Source organism: Peromyscus eremicus, chromosome 4, assembly GCF_949786415.1.
Source record: "Peromyscus eremicus chromosome 4, PerEre_H2_v1, whole genome shotgun sequence".
Classification (NCBI taxonomy): domain Eukaryota; kingdom Metazoa; phylum Chordata; class Mammalia; order Rodentia; family Cricetidae; genus Peromyscus; species Peromyscus eremicus.
This window is the reverse complement of record NC_081419.1, coordinates 140,439,398-140,459,795: the sequence shown is the minus strand read 5'-3', so window position 1 is coordinate 140,459,795 and position 20,398 is coordinate 140,439,398. Positions and strand designations below refer to the sequence as shown.

Genomic DNA, 20,398 nt, shown 5'->3' with positions numbered 1-20,398 from the left:
GGCAGAGGCAGGTGGATCTCTGTGAGTTCAAGATCAGCCTGGTCTGTAGATGGAGTTCCAGAACAGCCAGGACTACAGAAAAAAACCCTGTCTAAAAAGAAAAAGACTGTGTGCACTTAGAAACAACATTCTCTTGTTCTTTTGGTGTTTAATGCTTCACTCTCAGCAGACAAGCAGCTGTCTAGATAAGTAGTGGTGAGCTAAGTATTGCAGACAGTGGAGGTTCACTCTGCAGCAAACTGAAAGAACTTGTATCTCCCTGCCTGCCTGCCTGCCTGCCTGTCATCCAGGTAAAGGGTCATGGCACCTCACTGGGTAGACTTGGTAAATTGGGCAACAGAGAACTGTAGGCTCCAAACCTAATCTGCCTTTGCTGGGTATGTTAGCCTCTGACAGGGAGGGCTGCCAGCGTTCTGTACATTACAGCATCAGCAAGCAGCACTCCCATTTCTATCAGGGTGAGTTCTGCAAAAGCATGAAATTTATATTTCAGTTAATTTTAGTTATGGAAAGCATGGATTTCAGGCCAAGTGTAGTATCCTAAGCCTGTAATCCCAACACCTGGAAGGTGGGGACAGGAACATCAGGAGTTCAAGGCCAGCTTTGCCTACATACCAAGTATGAGATTGTTCCAGGCTCCATGAGACCTGTCTCACCCACACACACCCCTCAAAAAAAAAAAAAAAAAAAAAAAAAAAAAAAAGGTGGGGGACATGGAAAAATTAGGCAAGATCTGAGGCAATCACAAGGCCTGTTCCTGAGGGAAGTAATTAGTAACCTGAGCAGTATTATCCATTCACTTCATCCCAGAACAGACCCTTCTTTTGGATGAGACACACTCATTCCATCTGATTTCACAGTAACCTCCCACCCACCACACACCAGAATGTCACCCACCACACACCACCAAGGCAGTGGGTGTCACTGACCAGCCTCTTAGGAGCAGCCATAAGGAGGACTGACTGACTAGAAGGGGAGCCAGAGAGGCTTGTAGTTCAGGAGATGAACAACTCGAAGGAAGTGAGAGAGAGATGGTTCAGCAAACAGCTTACCGCTGAACACTAAACTACTAAATTAGCCAGCCTCTTAGAACAGGTGGGAAAGGCAGTGGCAGACACACTGACCCTGGAAAAGTCACTGAGATTGGAGAACTGAGCCCCTCCCTCCCAAATAAAGTTTAATTGAAATTCATTCCTCACTGCCACTGCCACAAAAAAAAAAAAAAAAGAAAGAAAGAAAGAAAAGAAACCTTCAGAAGTTAATTGGAATCTTAATATTTTTACAATAAAGCAGATGATTATAATTCAAAAGAAAATATTTTTCATTTTTTTGTTTTTGTTTTTGCTTTTTTTCTTTGTTTTCTTGAGACAGGGTCTCACTGTATAGCCCTGGTTGGCTGTCTTAGAACTTACTATGTAAACCAGGTTGGCCTTGAACTCACAGATTTCCTACCTCTGCCTCCCAAAAATTAAAGGTGTATGCCACCATGCCCAGCTGAAAGTAAGTTTTTTAGCAAGAATTTAGTCTATAGTCAAGGTATCACTTTTTTTTTTTTTTTTTTTGGTTTTTCGAGACAGGATTTCTCTGTGTAGCTTTGTGCCTTTCCTGGGTTTCACTTGGTAGACCAGGCTGGCCTCGAACTCACAGAGATCCACCTGGCTCTGCCTCCCGAGTGCTGGGATTAAAGGCGTGTGTCATCACCTCCGCACTGGCTTTTAATAAAGCCCAGTGACGTTACAGTTGAGGAGAAAGCTGGTGTTCCTCCAGAAAGGTTATAACATAGACCTCTCCCTGTTTATGTTGTTGCCTGTCCTTAGCCCTCACCCAGATCAGCAGTTCACAGCCAAGGGAGCTTTGCTGTTGCCACATGTCTCTTTCAGTAACCAGGTAATGTTTATTATAAGTGATCTATTACTAAGTGAGGACTGCTCTGGCCGGATGTGGTGGGATGTGGTTCTAACCTCAGCCCTAAGGTGTGAGTTTGAAGCCGGCTTGGGATATATAGGAAGATTCCACCTCTCCACAGAGGTGAGCTTGGTGGTGCATGCCTTGAATCTCAGTCTTGGGAAGTCTCTGAGTTCATGGCCAGCCTGGTCTACTTAGTGAGACTTAGACTTCAAAAGAAGTGACTAAATAAACAAATATTGCAGATACTGCACTTGCTGTGCTCAGGGTGACCGTTAATCAGTGATCCTCTTCTTTACTCTCCTGAATGTTGGAATTACAGTATTCACCACTTGTGGCTGAAATGTGTGTGTGCGCCTGTGGACACCAGAGGTCAGCCTTTGGTTAGTTTAGGCTTCATCTACCTTTTTTAAAACACATATGTATTTGCCTTAAAATATTTGATTGAATTTATCTTTTGGGTAAAACTAAATACTTTTAAAACAAAGTAAGTGTAAATCAGTATTGTCTGTTGTGAAGAAGAGGACAATGAGGTCGTAGTATTTGGTCCTGAATTCATAGTCCAGTGATCTCTGGCTTAGTGTCTAGGAGTAGCTGAGCGCAGTGCAAGGATTTGCCACTACACTCAGTGCTGCTCTGCCTGGGACATAGGTGTGCTGTTTCCAGGCTGTTTCTGCTTAGTAAATGAACAGTTTCTCACACAGAATCCAGGAAAGATCTAAGTTCTTAGACTCTGCCAGCTTCAGACAGAGCTTATGCTTCATGGCAGCAAGACACAGCACAGTGGAGAGAAGGGCACCATTTGTTATTACTACTGTAGTCTTCTTAGAGTTCCTTATTTTGTGCGTATGAGTGTTGTGCCTGCATGTATGTCTGTGCACCATGAGCATGCCTAATGCCTGTGGAAGCTGAAAGAGGGCATTGGATCCCTCAACCAGAGTTACAGATGGCTGTGAGTCTCCATGTGGGTTCTAGGACCTCATCCAGCTCCTCTGGAAAAGCAGCCCTGAGCCGTCTCTCCAGCCTCATCCTTTATTATTGCAACAGTTGTTTTTGTGTGTTTGTGTGTCTGAATGCACATGTACTATGTGCATGTAGAGGCCAAAGGACAACTTATAGGAGTCAACTCTACTCCACCATGTAGGTCCCAAGGCTTGAACTCGGATCCTCAGGCTTGGAGGTTAGTGCCCCTACGAGCTGAGCCATTTCTCTGGCCCCATGCCCCACCCTATGTATTTATTTATTGTTTATTTATTTTGGAACAGGTCTCTATGTAGACCAGGCTGGCCTCAAACTCACAGAGATCTGCCTGTCCCTACTGTATTTTTTGTGACAGAGTTACTGTCCTGGAGCTCACTGATTAGGCTGGTGGGCCAGCAAGCCCCAGGCACCTGCCTGTCTCTGTCTCCCTACTGTGCTGAACTTTTTTAAAAAATGTGTGTGGCCAGGTGGTGGTGGTACACGCCTTTAATCCCAGCACTGGGAGGCAGTGTACCCAGATCACAGGCAGATCTCGGTGAGTTTGAGGCCAGCTGGGTCTATAGAGTGAGTTCCAGGACAGCCAGGGCTACACAGAGAAACCCTGTCTCTAACAACAACAAACTGTGTGTGCATTTGCAAGCGCACACTCGTGTGCAGGCCTGGTATGTGTACATGCACCTGTATGTGCATACCTGCCATAGCAGACGTTCGAAAACCAAAATACAACTCGTGGTAGTTATTTTTCTCCTACTGTGTGAGTCCTGGGGGTTGAACTCAGGTTGTCAGGTGGTGGCAAGTGCTGTCCTTCTAAGACATTTCCCTTCCCAGCTTTCCCACATGGGTCCTTGTGTGCATGACAAACACTTCACTGACTGAGCCGTCTAACTCTGTAGTCCCCAGACTGAAACCTCTCGAACATTTTAGATTTCCAGACTAGAATTGTTCATATTTTACTATTTAGAGATAGAACTTGAGCTGTAAAGATAGAAAGAAGCAGCAGCAACAGCACGCTTGTAATTTGACTTGTGGAATTTAGGCAGTAAACAGCAATTTTCTATTGTCTGTGAAGCTGTCGTAAAGACAGACTGAAATGAGCCCAAACTGTAGAAAGCACAGAATTGCAGGCAAGGAATTCTAGCTGTTGCTCCTTGCTGCTTTTTTCTTCCTTTCTAATTTTTCAGTGTACAAAACACTGAGTTTGGCTGTGCCATTTTTCGTATGTATGTATGTATCCCATCGTGCCTTGTGTGCGTGTGCCGTGCTCACCCTGCCCTGTCCTCCTGACAGCTGTTGTTTCTGTTCTCTAATTCGTACGTGATCTCCCTCCCACCCCACAGTGAGGCAGAGTCTCACTGTCTAGACCAGGCTGGCCTAGAACTCCCAGCCTGCCTCTGCCTCCCAAATGCTGAGACTAAAGGTGTGACCACCATGCCTGTTGTGAATTGGTTTTATTAAATATAATGTGCTCTTAAAAATCTTCACACCCGGGGCTGGAGAGATGGCTCAGAGGTTAAGAGCACTGACTGCTCTTCCAGAGGTCCTGAGTTCAATTCCCAGCAACCACATGGTGGCTCACAACCATCTATAATGAGATCTGGTGCCTTCTTCTGACCTGCAGACATACATGCTGTATACTAAATAAATAAATCTTAAGAAAAAAAAAAAAAAAAAAAAGCCGGGCGGTGGTGGTACACGCCTTTAATCCCAGCACTCGGGAGGCAGAGGCAGGCGGATCTCTGTGAGTTCGAGGCCAGCCTGGGCTACCAAGTGAGTTCTAGGAAAGGTGCAAAGCTACACAGAGAAACCCTGTCTCGAAACCCTCCCCCCCCAAAAAAAAATCTTCACACCCTCTCCACTGTGATGTCCCTGAGTCTTTGGTGCAGGAGTTGTGTTGTAGATGCGTCCGCTGGGCTGGACACCCGTGACTGGTTGTTCGCTGCATCTTCACCAGTTGGGATTGCCTGTTATGGTCTGTCTTTCAGAAGCTTCTCTGGTCAGGATTGGAGCTGTACTTAGTGTGTGTATGAGGAAAAGTGTTTGGAACGCAGTTAGGAATTCTGCTGATCTAGTAAAGTGGCAGTGGTAGGTTCCCTTCCAGGGTCTGAGACCCCGCTAGCCTTGGGTAGTTAGCCAAGTTTCCAGTACCAGGCATAATCTCCTTGTTGGGAGGTCTTAAGTCCAATTTAAACTTGGTTACCGGGCTGGAGAGATGGCTCAGCGGTTAAGAACACCAACTGCTCTTCCAGAGATTCTGAGTTCAGTTCCCAGCAACCACATGGTGGCTCACAACCATCCATAATTCAATATGATGCCCTCTTCTGGCCTGTAGGCATGCATGCAGACATAATAAATATATATAATAATTAAGTAAATAAAATAAATTAAACTTGGTTACCTCCAGGGTGTGACTGCTGCTGTTACACCTTTAGGGTAGCTTGCCATGCTGGTCATTGTGGTAGTTCTCAGACTTCACAGCTGGAGAGAACTCTTGGTTTCTTCCTTCCCTTGACAGCTTGCATAGCACCTTCGAGGACTGTTGAATTTCATTTTAAAACTGTTGTGGGGAAGGGGAAAATAAGAGCCTGGTAAAGTTCTAGGGATAGAAAAGAAAATGAGGTTTATGGATGGGAAGGCTGTTGGAATTAAACTTTTTTTTAAAAGACCGGTTCTCCTCTATGTAGTCCTGGTAGTCCTAGAACTCAAAGAGATCCTCCTGCTTCTGTCTCCTGTGTGCTGGGATTAAAGGTGTGTACCACTGGTGATGCCTGGCCTTGGAATTAACTTTTTTTAAAACTTTTGTTTGCTGTAACAGTTTTTCTGGGAGGAACAATTAATGATGACTTCTCATTTAGGGAGTGTATTTTTACTTAGATGGATGAGTGTCTGACCTGGATTTTTATGCATGCACCACTGCCTGCCTGGTGCTTGTGAGGTCAGCAGACAATGTCAGATCTCCTGAAAAGAGCTGTGAGTGGTTGCCAGACACTATGTGGGTGCTCAGAATAACCTAGGTCCTCTCTGGCTCTCAGCCTGTGGGTTGTGACCTTTTTGGGGGAGGACGAACAACCTTTTCACGGGGTCACCTAAGACCATTGGAAAACACAGATATTTACACTACAATTCATAACAGTAGCAAAATTACAGTTATGAGATAGCAATGAAAATAATTGTATGGTTGGGGGTCAGCACAACATGAGGAACTGTGTTAAAGGGTCCCATCCTTCCTAGAGGTTGAGAACCACTGCTGTAGTCTCTAGGAAGGTTTTTTTTTTTTTGGGGGGGGGTGTTTTGTTTTGTTTTGTAGCAGGCCACCCAGCAGTTACATTTGTGTGCAGAAGAATCCTCCCATGTCCACTTGACTCTGGCAATTGTGATATTGGACCACATTCAAGGCTTTAACTGTGTGCAGAGGTCCTGAGCAGTCAGGCGTTTCCAGGCAGTCAGTTATAGACAGTTTTGTTGTCTAGCTAGTGAGTGGGAGTGGGACCCCTTAAGCTAACTATCCTGTCCTGTTTTTGTTTCTCTTGAGTACAAAGTACATAGGGGAATGCTTTATAGTTGTTTGGTTACATTTCTTTCTTTTTGCAGTTATGTATGTATCCAGAACTGTGGTTGAACATGGCTTGACGTTGATCTTAAAGTGATCACTTTGGGAATTACTGTATAGACTGCTAATGATTGACACCCATCTGTGCTCATGGCTTTTCTTGCTCCAGGTATTTGGATGATACTGGAGCCTGTGGATTGTTTTTTGGGAGGGAGGGGAAGCAACATGAGAGGTGAGTTCTACTCCCAGAAAACAACTGAATTGCAACTAGAAAAAAATGTCTCAGATAAGGGTCTTAGGCTGGAGTGATGGCTTAGTGGTTGAGAGCTAGCTCTTCCTGTGCTTCCGGAGGACCTGAGTTTAGTTCCCAGCCTCCACCCGCAGTTCTAGCTCCAGGGGATCTGATGCCCTCTTTGGCCTTTGTGATCACCTGCACTCAAGTGCATATCACATACACACACACACACACACACACACACACACACACACACAGACACACACGTAATTTGAAAATAAAATTAATCTTAAAAAATAAATAAAAGGGCTGGGCGATGGTGGCTCACGCCTTTAATCCCAGCATTTGGAGGCAGAGGCAGGTGGATGTCTGTGAGTTCAAGGCCAGCCTGGTCTGCAGAGCAAGTTCCAGGACAGTCAGGGCTATACAGAGAAACCTTGTCTCAAAATAAACAAACAAAGAAATAAATAAAGGTTTCTTTAGAATTGAGAGGTCCCCCACAACACGCACGCGCGCGCGCACACGCGCGCACACACACACACACACACACACACACACACACACACACACACAGGGTTTCTCTATGTAACAGCTGTGGCTGTCCTGGAACTTACTCTGTAGACCAGGCTGACCTCAAACTCAACAGAGATCCACCTGCCTCTGGAGATCACTTTTACAAAGGGGAATGATGTGTTGATTATACAGAAGCATAGATACTACATTATCTGTGTTAATTAGTGAAAAGTTGGTTAATTAGAAGTCTTCTCCATGGGTAAGCAGGATGACTTAGCAGTTAAAAGTGCTTGCTCGGCAAGCCTGATGACCTGATTTCAATCCCTGAATCCCATGATGGAAAGAGAGAACCTATTCCTGCAAGTTAATCTTCTGACCTCCACACACATGCTGTGGTATATGTGTGCCTGCACTCACACACACACATACTACACCACATCACATCACTCTCTGCAATTTTTTTAAGGGCTTATCTGAGCTTGGTGCTACATGCCCGTGATTCCCAACACTGAAGAGGTAAAGGAGGATGATTGCCATGAGGCCAGTCTGGACTGTGTAGTGAATCAAATCCTTGTTTCAAAAAGCAAAACACCAAACCGAGACAAAAAGTGCTCAAGTTGTTGTATGCTAATAGGACTTGGAAGTTGTATTTGGAAGTCAGTAAAACTAATGGCCCTTGTAGCTAATTCTGGCCTCCTTTTCTGACGTGTTCCTTGTGTATTAAGTCGTTCTGGTGTGCTCAGTATCATCAGGTGTTCCTGCATTTACTGCTGAGTGGGGAACACATTCACATAGCCACTGTGTAGCACACATGTGCAATTCAAACAAACAAACAAGGATTTTAAGAGGTTTACAGGCTCATGTTCCTTTCTCCACATCCAGAAAAAGTGCTTTATACTTGTAATATTTGTCAAACCAGGTGAGGCCCCACTTTTGTTTTTATTATTGTGTGTGTGTTGTGTTTGTATATTATGTGTGTGTATGTATGTATGTATGTATATATGTGTGTATGTATAATTTTATTTATTTGTTTTTAGACAAGACCTCACTGTGTAGTCCATGTTGTCTTCAAATGAGCCTCTTATTTCAGCTGAGATTATGGATGTGTGTCATTTTCCCAGTGAGACTTTATGAGATTTTTTGAGACAGGGTCTCTATGTAGTCCTGGCTGGCCTAAAAGTCCATCATATCTAGACCAGGCTGGCCTCAAACAGATCCACCTGCCACCCCAGTGCTTGGATTAAAGGTGTGTGCCACCGTGGCTGGCAGTTGTTTTTTGTTTTGTTTTGTTTTCTGGAGCTGAGGACCGAACCCAGGGCCTTGCACTTGCTAGGCAAGTGCTCTACCACTGAGCTACACCCCCAATGCTCTGCCTGACAGTTTTGATGACACTCGTGTGTCAGTAAGCTGATGGGAGGCCCTGGTGTTGAGCAGGTGCAGATGTTTTGAAAGAAGTGCTTTAAGCTCCTCCGCGTCATTCCTTTTGTGGTGCATTGCTTGTGTGTCAGTAAATGTTGTTTTGAAAGGAAGACTAGCATGTTCTCCTGAGCTGGCCTCTTAAGTCCTTCAGTAGGTGATGCAGAAGGATGGAGGCAGTGGGCCCTTACAGTCAGATGTCCAGTGAGACCTGAGCTCTCAGCTGCCTTTCTCTATGAGTGACAAACAGTTTGGTCTCTCATGAGGCGGAGGCCCTCATACCTGGTTGGGAACAGCCCTGAAGGGCAGGTTTAAAGGAAGGCGGTGCCTGGAGGGTTCAGCTGCAGCGGTGGAGATGCTAAGAAACAGCAGTTGGAATTCCGTGGTCCCCGGGGCTGCTTTGAACTTGACGGATGCCAGTAGTGGGGAGCTTTGTTCCTCACGGTGCATTTTCCCCATTTGTAACTGTGATGTTTGTACGGTGCCCCTACTTCCTCTGCCCTGTATAAGAGCTATAGTAGATCCCTTTACATTGATCAGCTATATTAGCCCCTTTTACATTGATCAGCTCTATAAGACCCCTTTACTTGATCAGCTCTATAAGACCCCTTTACTTGATCAGCTCTATAAGACCCGTTTACATTGATCAGCTATATTAGCCCCTTTTACATTGACCAGCTCTATAAGACCCTTTTACATTGATCAGCTATATAAGACTGTTTTACATTGATCAGAAGTGACAACCAGAAATACTCAGCCATTGCCAGATGTTCCTGGAGACACAGAATTGTTCTCTCTTGACAACCACTGCCCCTCATTCTCTCTTCAGGCTTAAACAGGACACCCAGGGTTACATTAGCAAGTAACTAAAGAGTGACTAGCAAATGAGTATTGCTTGGTGTTTTTATTATTTTCATTTTTTATTTTTTGTCTGGGTCTAGGACTAAATCCAGAGCCCTCTGTGTGTATGCTGAGCAGCTGCATCTTCACTAGCCTCCACCCCTAAACTCTTGCCTGGTGACTTTTAGTGTTGCTTATGTGGCAATCTAAAGCTTACCAAGTAGTTGTATAATATGTTTTAACTACCCCTCTCCCATGTATCATGAGGGGTACTGGTGACCAGGCCAGAGCTTGACACTTGGTGTCTTCCTCTTGAAGTATACCTCATATTCATTCATTCATTCACTCACTCACTTACTCACTCACTCACTCATTCATTTATTCATTCCTTTTGAGGCAGGCTCTCTTTTTGAACCTGGAGGTTGCTGATGGACTAGACTATTTGGCTAGCAAACCCCAGGGTTCCTCCTGCCTTTACCTCCCCAGCGCTGGGGTGATAGGCTGTTCTGCACCTGCTCTTGACGTTTTGTGGGTGCTGGGGGTCAAATTCAGGTCCTCATGTTTACATGACAAGCACTACTCACCAACCACCTATACTTCTTTTCTCCAGTTTTTAGCTACGTATTTCACCCAGTCGTTAGCTCTTTAAGGTGTATTTGAGACTAGCATTTTGGGGTCAGCTCAACCAAAGCCTGTTTGTTCTGAGCTTCTATAATCCTCACGTATTTATGACTGGAGCTGGAAATGTTGTCAGTGGGCCTGCTTTATAGAGTAGGAGCCAAAAAAGGGTTCCTTTGAGCCCCACCCTTTCTAATTTTAGGCATTCATTCAGTCTTCAGTTCTGCAAGGGCTGGAGTGATCTGCTGGGACGGGCTTTGTCTGAGTTCCTTTTCTGCCTGTGACCTCTGGCTGGTGTTTAAAGTTAGGAGGAAACTGATTGGCTCCTTCAGTGAGTAAAGCAGACAAGACAGACTTTAGGAAGACTGGGAGAGAGAGAGGGAGCTCTTTCTCATTTGGCAGCTGAAAGAAAAAAAACCGAGCAAGGGCACAGCTGATTGCTGAACCCTCGCGGGTTTGTGTGTCCACACTGGAAGCTAGTCTGCTAAGAACAGTTCTGCATCTTGGATGGGTAACCTCTGTTTTTTGTTCCATTCCCAAAGTAGAGAAGGTGGTGCAACGCGACAGCACTGTGGGGACTCAGGCGAGTGAGGTCATTCCAGCTAGTCGCTGTGGCACTTCTTTGGCATTTGCGTCAAGTAACTTGCTTTCTCTGGTGGTAAAATTCACTGTGGGGTTTCTGCCAGGGAACAGCTGGTCAGCTGGTATATGCTGGAGGCCTGACTGGTTGCTTGTTTCCATAAAATACTAGAAAATAAAATTTCTAGCCTTCATTGAAGCTTTTTTACTTAACGTACTTTTAGCTCCCTTACGACTTCCTCTGCTTTTTGAAAAATGGCCATAAGTATGTATTGAATTGTTCCGACTCCTAAATTTTCATTTTATGTGTACGAGTCTTACCTGCATGTATGTTTATGCATGATGTGTACGTAATGCCCGTGGCAGTCAGCAGTAGACATTAGATCCCATAGATGGAGTTATACATGGTTGTGAGCTACCATGTGGGTGCTGGCAACACACCCAGTCCTCTGGAAGAGCAGCAAGTTCTCTTGATCACTTAGCCAATTCTCCAGGACACCCCCCCCCCATACTTTTTGTTTTATTTTGTTGTTTTGAGGATAGTCTCTATAGTCTTGTTATTCTAGAACTCACTGTGTAGACTACCTGCCTCTGCCTCCTGAGTGCTGGCATTAAAAGTGTGAGCCACTATACCTGACTTTTTATTTTTTAATTATTTTACTGTATTTTGCCTGTATAGATTGTTGTCTGTGCCACCCCTGTGTGCCTGGTGCCTGTGGAGACCAGAAAGGGATGTTGGATCTCCTGGAGCTGGAGTTTGAGTGGTTGGGAGCTGCCATGTGGGTGCTGGGAATAGAACCCAGGTCCTCAGCAGGAGCAACCAGTACTCTTAACAGCTGAGCCACTCTTGAGCCTATACCCCCTCCCCACTTTTGACTTGTGAAGAAATTGGCTTTGCAGTTTCTTCTACCTTAAGAACTAAGTAGGAGACAGTGAGTGCCCCGCTCCAGCTCTCCAGCGCCCCTGCAGTGGTCCCTGGGCAGCATAGGGTCCGTCAAGCCACTCTAGGATTGTGAGCCTCAAGGTTGGTGCAGTGATTTTCTGGGTAAGAATCTCTAAGTAGATGAACCTTCTAATAAGCCTTTTACTCAAACAGATCCATCTTTTATGCTAATAAAGAGAAAGAACCGTCAACAGTGAGAAATCCCTCCTGTCGGTCACCGAAGGAAAAGGTTTCTGTCCCGTCAAACTGCTGCCCTTGACAACAGCAGTTCATAGCGACCTGCTAATGATGTCACTACCCAGGTTGCTTTCAACTTCTCACAGGTTTGAGACCAGAGGCCTTTACCATGAGCTGTGAATATTAAGCACCACTACACACTGCCGGTTCCCTTTGCAAAATGACCACACATTGCATGGGTATATAAGTCATCTTAAATCACTGCAGAAATGCAAGCCAGGACATTGCAGCATGTGAAGGAGCCGTAGACTTCTAACTGATCCGCATAGCTACATGCTGCATGGGCTGTTTTTGTAGCTGAGGTAATGCCAAGATTGACTGCATTTCAGCAATTACTTTTCCACCTCTGTAATTTAGCTTTTTATTCTCTTTCCCTCGCTGCTTTCATATAGAACTTTAGATTTCATGGCACTGACTTAGCTGCACTGAAAACTGTTAGTCTGGAAGTTGTCCATTTTGTTGAGAGTGGCCATGTCTCACGTTGAAGTACAAATTCAGGTTGCATCTGCTGCTCTCTCTGGGAGCCAGATACTGAACAAGAACTGGTTTCTTCTCAGTCTTCCGCTAGTTACCTGCTCTCCATACCTGCAGTTAGATCTGCTCACAGCCCTGCATCACATCCTCCAGCAAGGCTGCAGGTCACATTGTAGCTGCATGTCTCCTTTCTTGTTTCTCCTCAGCTGGCTTCCCATCTGACAAGCAGCTTCCAGAGGTGGTGCTAGGGCGCTCTGCTTTACCGTTAGGAAGCAGAAGGAAGTATTGCCATCTATACCTCTGTGTTCAGATAGGGAACCCTGGTTGGATGTGGATAGATAGGCATGTAACTGTTCCAACCCAAACCTTCTGTTTCAAGGTCTTGGCAGCTAGCAGAAAGAAATGGACAGGAAATACCACTTGGGATGGCCATTGTTCTGTCAAAGTTCTGCCCTTTGAATGACTTCCCAGAACTGATGAAGAACTGTTTTCTGTCTGAGTCCCTGTTTGTGCATCAGTAAGGCTTTATACCAAGAAAGGGGTGGCCAGATTTACTATAAGACCAGAGTCATTAAAATAATAATAATAATGATGATAATAATAGTGCAACATAATAATATGCTATCTATCCCTCCTCATTAGCTTTTATGGAAAATTTTTATCTATCTATCTATCTATCTATCTATCTATCTATCTATCTATCTATCCATCTATCTATCTATCTATCTTTGTTTATTTGAGACAGGGTTTCTCTGTGTAGCCCTGGCTGTCCTGGAACTTACTGGCCTCGAACTCACAGAGATCTGCCTGTCTCTGCCTCCCGAGTGCTGGGATAAAAGGTGTGTGCCACCACGGCCTGGTAAATCTGTTAAGACACTGGTTCTCTTTTGCTTAGCTGCTCCACATCTTAACCTGCTTCACCAGAATCATTTAGACTATCTCACAGGATGACATTCCTGACTCCTCAGATGTGTGTGACTGTTTTAAAGGGAAGAGCATAAACCATTGCATTCCCCTGGGCTTTACTGCTTTTTCTTGTATTTATTTATTTTTAGACAGGATCTCTCATGTAGCTCTGGCTGTTCAGGAACTATGTGGACCCGGTGGTTTGCCTCAAACTCACCGAGATCCATCTGTCTCGGTTTCCCAAATGCTGAGATGGAAGGTGTGCGTCACCATACCTTTCCATCATGCTTTTTATTTTAATGTGTCCTTTGCTTGCTTGCTTGGAAATGTCTTACCACATAGCCCAGGTTGGCTTCAACTCTGTGTAACTTAGGTTGTCCTTGAACTCAAAGTAGTTCTCCTGACTCAGCCTCCTGAATGCTGGGATTACAGTTGTGTTTTATTTTGTTTGTTTTCTCTTTTTGAGACAGGGTCTCATTTATGTAGTCCTAGCTACACTGGAACTCACTGTGCAGACCAGGCTGGTCTCAAACTTACAAAACTATGCCTGCCTTTGCCTCCCATGTGCTGAGATTAAACGCATACATCACTATGCCTGCCTAAGGGTAGTTTTACAACTCTAAGTTATTTATTATGTGTCTTGTGTGTGTGCAGACACCTATGCCACACCCTGCATGTGGAGGTTAGAGGGCAGCTTCGTAGATGTCAGGCTCACTGAGCTATCTGATAGTCAGCTGCATGTGTGCTCTATCCATTTCCATATATTGACTTTGTGAGACTCCCACCAGGACCATGGTATTTCACATACATAATTGTTCGAAGTAGATCACAATTGAGAACAGCAGTCTTTAGGAATGTTCCAGGAATGAGAAGCCAGGTTTGAGGAGAACGGTGGTCCTGGCTGGGAGATAGTGATGTACCTTAGCTGAGATTTGACATGGCGGTCTGCTCCAGGGGACTGCGTGTGGGCTTCTTGGCCGACTCCAGCAGCAGTGCTTTGTTAGGTTCCAGTTTTGCCCCGGCCAGCTGTGTGCTGTCTTTGTTCTTAGTTTACAGTGCTGGGGACTTCACGTATGCTGGGAAAGGGCTATTTCAGTAAATGACGTCTCTAGACATAATAATAATCACTTTCCTAGGTTACTCAGCTACAGGTGGTTCAGCAATGATTCTGGTTGTGTCTTCTCTAAGCATCCACAGATTTTCAAACTGCTAAGAATAAGGGATACACACTCACAGATTTTAGATAATCATCTTTATTTTTATATATTTTGGTTTTTCGAGGCAAGGTTTCTCTGTGTAGCCCTGGCTGTCCTTCCTGGACCAGGCTGGTTTTGAACTCATCAATCGGCCTGCCTCTCTTTGCCTCCCAAATGTGCACTACCATGCCTGGCTCACTGAGAATTGCATCTACTTTTACCCTTGCAGGATGGATCAAGAAAATACATGCTTTCCTTGGAATATTTGGCTTTTAAAACTCCAGGTCACATGAGATTGTGTGGGATTTGGAGTGGGCAGTCCCCAAGTGCTATGATTTCCCATGAGTGTTCCAGGCTTTGGGACCTCTTACTGCCTGCAGCCTTCCTCAGGCTCTTTTCCTGCTTGTTTGCATGTGGGAAGTCAGTGAGGCCGCTTGTCAGTAGTCTGGGTGAGGGGGCTGATGGTGCACGGTGGGCCGTTGTCTCTAAGGAAGGTTGGGCTTTCTCAGTTATCTTTGTTATCTTTTCAACCGTGGAGAAGAAAAGACTCTGATGTGAAACAATTGTTACAGGTGGAATATTTTTATGTGTGTATGTGTGAACCTGTAGGAGTTTCTGTGCACCATGAGGAGGCCAGAGGGCATACATGGAGTTAAGGCAGCTAGCTGTGAGCTGCCTGATGTGAGAGAGCTGAGAACTGAAGCAGCATGTGCTCTTCTTCTGAGCCAGCTCAGCTCCTTGTGCGAATTGTCCCATTTGGTATCTGATAAAAGCCTAATTAGAAGCAAGAGCCATGGCTCAGTGGGAAAGAGCAGTGACGACTGTTCTTCCAGAGGACACGAGTTCAGTCCCTAGGTTTCCACTGTTTGTAACTCAATCACAAACACCTCCTTGGGCACCAGGCACACGTGGTATGCATGCAGGCAAAACACCCATACACATAAGATAAAAATCAGTCTTTACAAACAAGCATAATTGTATTCGAAGTGTCTCTTGGTGTTGGTGCTTGGACAATATAGTGAGATTGTCTCAAAACAAGGAAAAGTGAAGAACTACCTTTCGAAGGTGATGAGCAGCCCTTTTAAACCATACCCATTAAAAGTGTCTAAGGTCCAAGTGGGGCAGCCCCCAGCTGCACGCCTAAGCCCTGGAGGCATGTTTGTGCTTCTTTTCAGTCCAGCTAACACTTGGACATAAGCTCTGGGAAGCTGATGGAACTAGTTTTTCAAACTGTAGCACACAGCTGCTGCCACAGCTGGGGGAAGAAAGGAGTTTCCTCTAAGCACACGAAGGGAGGAACCTGGCAATCTGTCTGGGCCAGGATAGCTATTTTCCAAAGTGTGGCTTGGGGCTGCCCAGTATGGCATGATGGCTTCCTAAGCATAGGTCCTACACTGGGTGGCAGATACCTCCTCACTGTCCCAGTCTGCCGTCCTTGACTGGGTGGTCTGCAGAGGAGTCATGGGGAGGTGCTGTCTCCATACAGTTTTTAAGGTTGAGGAAAAACATGATGAAAATACCTTTTTCCTTGGGTAAGGCTATGTAGCTCGTCAAGAGCATAGGTTTTTAGTAGGGTTGTGTCAAGTCAGTATGGCAGTATTGCTTATAATCTGTCAATCAGCAGTGTTGATTGTCTGTCTCCTGATGATTAACAAGGGTGAGAAAATACTGCCTACATGCAAGCTAGTAGGTCATAGTGCTTCAAACAAGGACCCAAAGCAAATTAGGAACCATGGGATGTGTTTGGGAGGCACTTTCTGGAGGCTGTGACTTGGGGGGGTGGGGGTGGGGGGCTCTACTTACAGTTCCCAGTCCTTGGTAATCAGGAGTGAATTCTGACCAGCTCAGGTCAACCTTTCTTTTTGCCTTTGATTTCTCTGTGGTGGTCTTTCTCTACTTGAGATAGATTCTCTGAGTCTCAAAGTGATTGAGGGTCCCTTGTTCTGTAGACCTCGAACTCATAGATGAGCCTGCCTCTGCCTCTCAAGTGCTGGGATAAAAGGTGTGTGCCAACACCGCCTAGTAGTTGAGGTGGTTCTAAAATGCAATTATGTCTTCTGTCTGTCTGTCTGTCTCACACACACACACACACACACACACACACACACACACACACGGAATTCTGTTATGAGGAAGAACAGTAATTCATTTGACCTTCTGATTGTGCAAGACCATTGATATTCTTATGAATTTGATTCATAGTCTAAATTTAGTTCAGCCAATTTTAATATAAAATAAAAATCATTTTTATTTTTCTCTGTGTATTATCTTAGAGGCATTTAAAGATAAATTTTCTTTTCTTTCTCTCTTTTTTTCCCCCCCTTCGAGACAGGGTTTCTCTGTGTAACAACCCTGGCTGTCCTAGAACTCACGCTATAGAACAGGCTGGCTTCAAACTCACAGAGATCCGCCAGCCTGTCTCCCAAGTGCTGGGATTAAAGGTGTGCGCCACCACCCAGCTTCTTTTTTTCAAGATTATTTATTTTTATGTGTATTGTTTGCCTGAATGTACGTCTGTGCACTACTTGTGCACTTGGTGCTTTTGGAGGCCAGAAGAGGGTGTCAGACCCCTTGGAACTGGAGTTACAGATGGTTGTAAGCCACCATGTGATGCTGGGCTAGATGGTCTCTCCAGCCCCCCAAATGTAGGTTTACATGGACATTAATCAGGCTTGCTATTGCTAGAGTTGTTCATTGTTTTTGAGATAGACAGCTCAGGCTCTTCTCAAATTTACAGTCCTTCTGCCTTAGCCTCTCACATGCTGAGATTATAGGCCCATATCACTAGGCCTAGTGAAAGTATTTGTTTGTTGTAAAGATTTGTTTATTTCTTTGTTGTGTATATGTGTGGGTACTTGTATGAAGTGCTGTGTGGAGGTAGGAACAACTTCCCTGCATTGTTTCTCATTTACCATGTGAGTCTGTAGGGTTGTATTTAGCTCTCAGGCTTGACAGCATGTGCCTTAACTTACTGTCATATCCAAGGTCCAAAAGGGATGCTTTCTTATTTTTAATGAATGATTTGTGTGTATGGGTGTTTTACCTGTGTACTTATTTTTAATGAATGATTTGTGTGTATGGGTGTTTTACCTGTGCACCACTGTTGCCTGGTGGTTCTAGAGGCCAGCAGAGGGTGTTAGATCCTTTGGAACTGGAGTTAGAGTTGTGAGTCGCCTTGTGGGTACAAAGGATTAAACCTGGGTCCTCTAGCCATCGGTCTCTCCCACTCCCACTCTCAGAGGGTTGTTTTAAAATGTGAGTTTTCAGAGACAGTAATCTTTTCAGGCTGTTGTAATGGTCTGTGAAGATTTAGGAATTGGATGACCTAGGAGAGCAAATTGAAAGATGAATAGTGTGTGTTTTGTTTGTTTCTGTGAGAGTGCCTGCACACATGCACATGCATACAGATATTACATGTGGTGATACATGTGCTGTGTGTGGAGTTCAGGAGATAACATCAGATGATTTCTCGTGTCACTTTCTGACTGTTCCTTAGAGGTGGGACCTATCCCTAAAACTCATGTCCTCAGCTAGGTTGGAGACCATCAATCCTCCTGTCAGAGCTGGGTTACAGCCGAGCGTGGGAGCCAGGCTTCCTTCTTACGTTGGTGCAGGGACCTGAACTGGTCTTATGATTGGACCTCAAGTGCTCTTACTGCTGAGCCCCGTGTCTAGCCCTAGTCTGTATTTTCTCATGTTGATGATTTTGAGGTAAAAGCTTCCTCTTGATGTATATGAAAATGAAACTGGATTTCCTATCATCTGTGACCACAGTTCAGCCCCACTGTAATACCAAGTCAGAAACATCTGGATGTTTTCTGGTCCTTATTTGCCTTCTCCAAACAAGCTACTTGCCTTTCCCTTCCTAGGTTTTTCTTGAGGTTCTGTTCACTATGCGGATTCTTGGGTTTCCTGATGGACACCCATGGGTTAGATCTAGTTAGTACTTGGCTCTTTGCAGTACATTCTCTGGGTCTGATTTAGAGCCATGCTTCATCAGTGTCTAGGGCCTGAAACTGTTCTTTGTATGATTTTTATGTTACAGAAAGCATAGCTCCTACCACTGCAGTGCTCAATGCACCTGGCGTGAAACTGGAAGGAAAACCAATGTATAAGCCCGTGGACCCCCACTCTCGGATGCAGTCCACCTACAGCTACGGCATGCGCGGAGGGGCCTACCCCCCCAGGTATGTGCGTGGGGTGGAAATAGCTGGACTTTTACCTAGAGAGATGTCTGTAAATTGTGACCTGAGTCATGATTTGGTCTGACTGAGCCCCATCACTGGGGTTAAGGTGTGCCTTTGGTGTTGTCTTGCAACCTCTGTTTAAGCTGCTTTTGCAGAGGGCCTGAGCAAGTTCCTCAGGAGCAGCTGCACTCACACTCACCGTCTGGCTGCATTGCTTCCTTTGCTTCGTGGGACCCTGCAGCACATGCTTCTGAGCACGTGAGGCCCTCTGCCTGCTGCTTTTTGACTTTTTTGTACTTTGTTAAAATACTAAGATTAACTAACACCGAGAAGTGCCAAAACCTAGTGTAGTTGCAGAATGCCTGTAATTCCAGGGCTCAAGAGGTGGAAGCAGAGACATATCTGCTGCACAGCAGCCAGGCTAGCCTGGGCTACATGAGATCTGTCATGTGTTGCAAAAGCTTTGCTGTCAGGAGTGAGACGTTAGTGAATAGATCGATGATGAAAATAGATATTTTATTTTTCTCTCTTTCTCTGATGAGGTGGGAAAGGGCAAAGCCTCAGTCAAGAATATGAACTTGAAGTTGAAGGAACCAGACTCTTGGACTTGGTGCTGCTAGATTTCAGAAGTGAGGGTCCTTTCTAAAAGGCTTCACTTAAAATTCCCAGGTTCCTTGGGAGGCATGCAAGTGCAAGTTGAAGACTTGAAAGAGTAAAGTGAGCGAAGTTTGTCTGAGCCAACACCCATTCCATTCTGGACCCTGTCAGTATAGCCTAGCATGGGAGTCAAATGCATACCATTTGTCAGCTCTGAGCTCGCAGTTCAGTGTAAACTTTGTTCTGTTCAGCAGCCTCCATTGTGCTGAACAGAAGTGTGGTGATATATTGTGTAGCCTAATAAACTTGCCTGAGGATCAGAGGACAGAGCCGGCCACTAGATTAGACACAGAGGTCAGGCAGTGGTGGCACACACCTTTAATCCCAGCACTTGAGATCACTTGCCTTTTCTTGGGAAGCACACATGCCTTTAATCCCAGGAAGTAATATGGCAGGGCAGAGAAAGATACATAAGGCGTGAGGAAACAGGAAATCGCTCTCTTTAGATTGAGGATTTCGTAGAGGTCAGAACTAGTGGCTGGCTATTATTCTGCTTCTCTTTCAGCTTTCACCTTGATATCTGTCTGGCTCTGGGTTTTTTATTAAAAGACCATCTAAAATTCGAACACCACAGGGGGTGTTTCTAGCTACAGACACAGTGATGAGACCATAGTACAGGAAACGTGGGATTTGCTGAAGAAGACCTGGGTGACTTACCAACCAGAGCCTGAAACCCCCATCCTGTATTTGTAGGTACTTTTACCCCTTTCCAGTGCCGCCGTTACTCTACCAAGTGGAGCTTTCTGTGGGAGGACAGCAGTTTAATGGGAAAGGAAAGACGAGACAAGCTGTGAAACATGATGCCACTGCCAGAGCACTGAGGACTCTGCAGAATGAGCCTCCACCAGAGAGGCTGGAGGTAGGTGGACACAGGCCTGCGACACACCCAGGCTGCTGCTGACGTGTTTGTAGTTACTGGGTGATAGCCATCAAGATTCTGTGGCCTGGAGAGTGTCTCCTAAATGTCTCAGCAGGAAAGCTGGGCAGCCTTTCTTTTCCTTTCCTTTCATCTGGCACAGTGTGAGTGAGTGACCTGCATGTGGAGAGAGAGTGCTGGGAAGACTGGGGACTGTTTCTCAGTGCTGAGACCCTTGTTGTTGGAGCTGCTCGCTCTCTCGCTCTCTCGCTCTCTCGCTCTCTCGCTCTCTCGCTCTTCTTCACTCT

At 45.3% G+C, this 20,398-nt stretch overlaps 1 protein-coding gene across 3 annotated transcripts in view; it reads left to right on the top strand.

The window, feature by feature from the left end:
• Positions 1-20,398, top strand: part of Stau1 (staufen double-stranded RNA binding protein 1) — a 43,309-nt gene that overhangs the window by 7,510 nt on the left and 15,401 nt on the right. For all 3 annotated transcript variants that reach the window (XR_009378958.1, XM_059261936.1, XM_059261935.1), the window contains exons 2-3: positions 18,436-18,577; positions 19,928-20,093. Coding sequence is in view for 2 of the 3 variants with exons in the window: in XM_059261936.1 (XP_059117919.1) it covers positions 18,498-18,577; positions 19,928-20,093 (246 nt within the window). In the remaining variant the exon portion in view is untranslated. The remainder of the gene's footprint in view (positions 1-18,435; positions 18,578-19,927; positions 20,094-20,398) is intronic.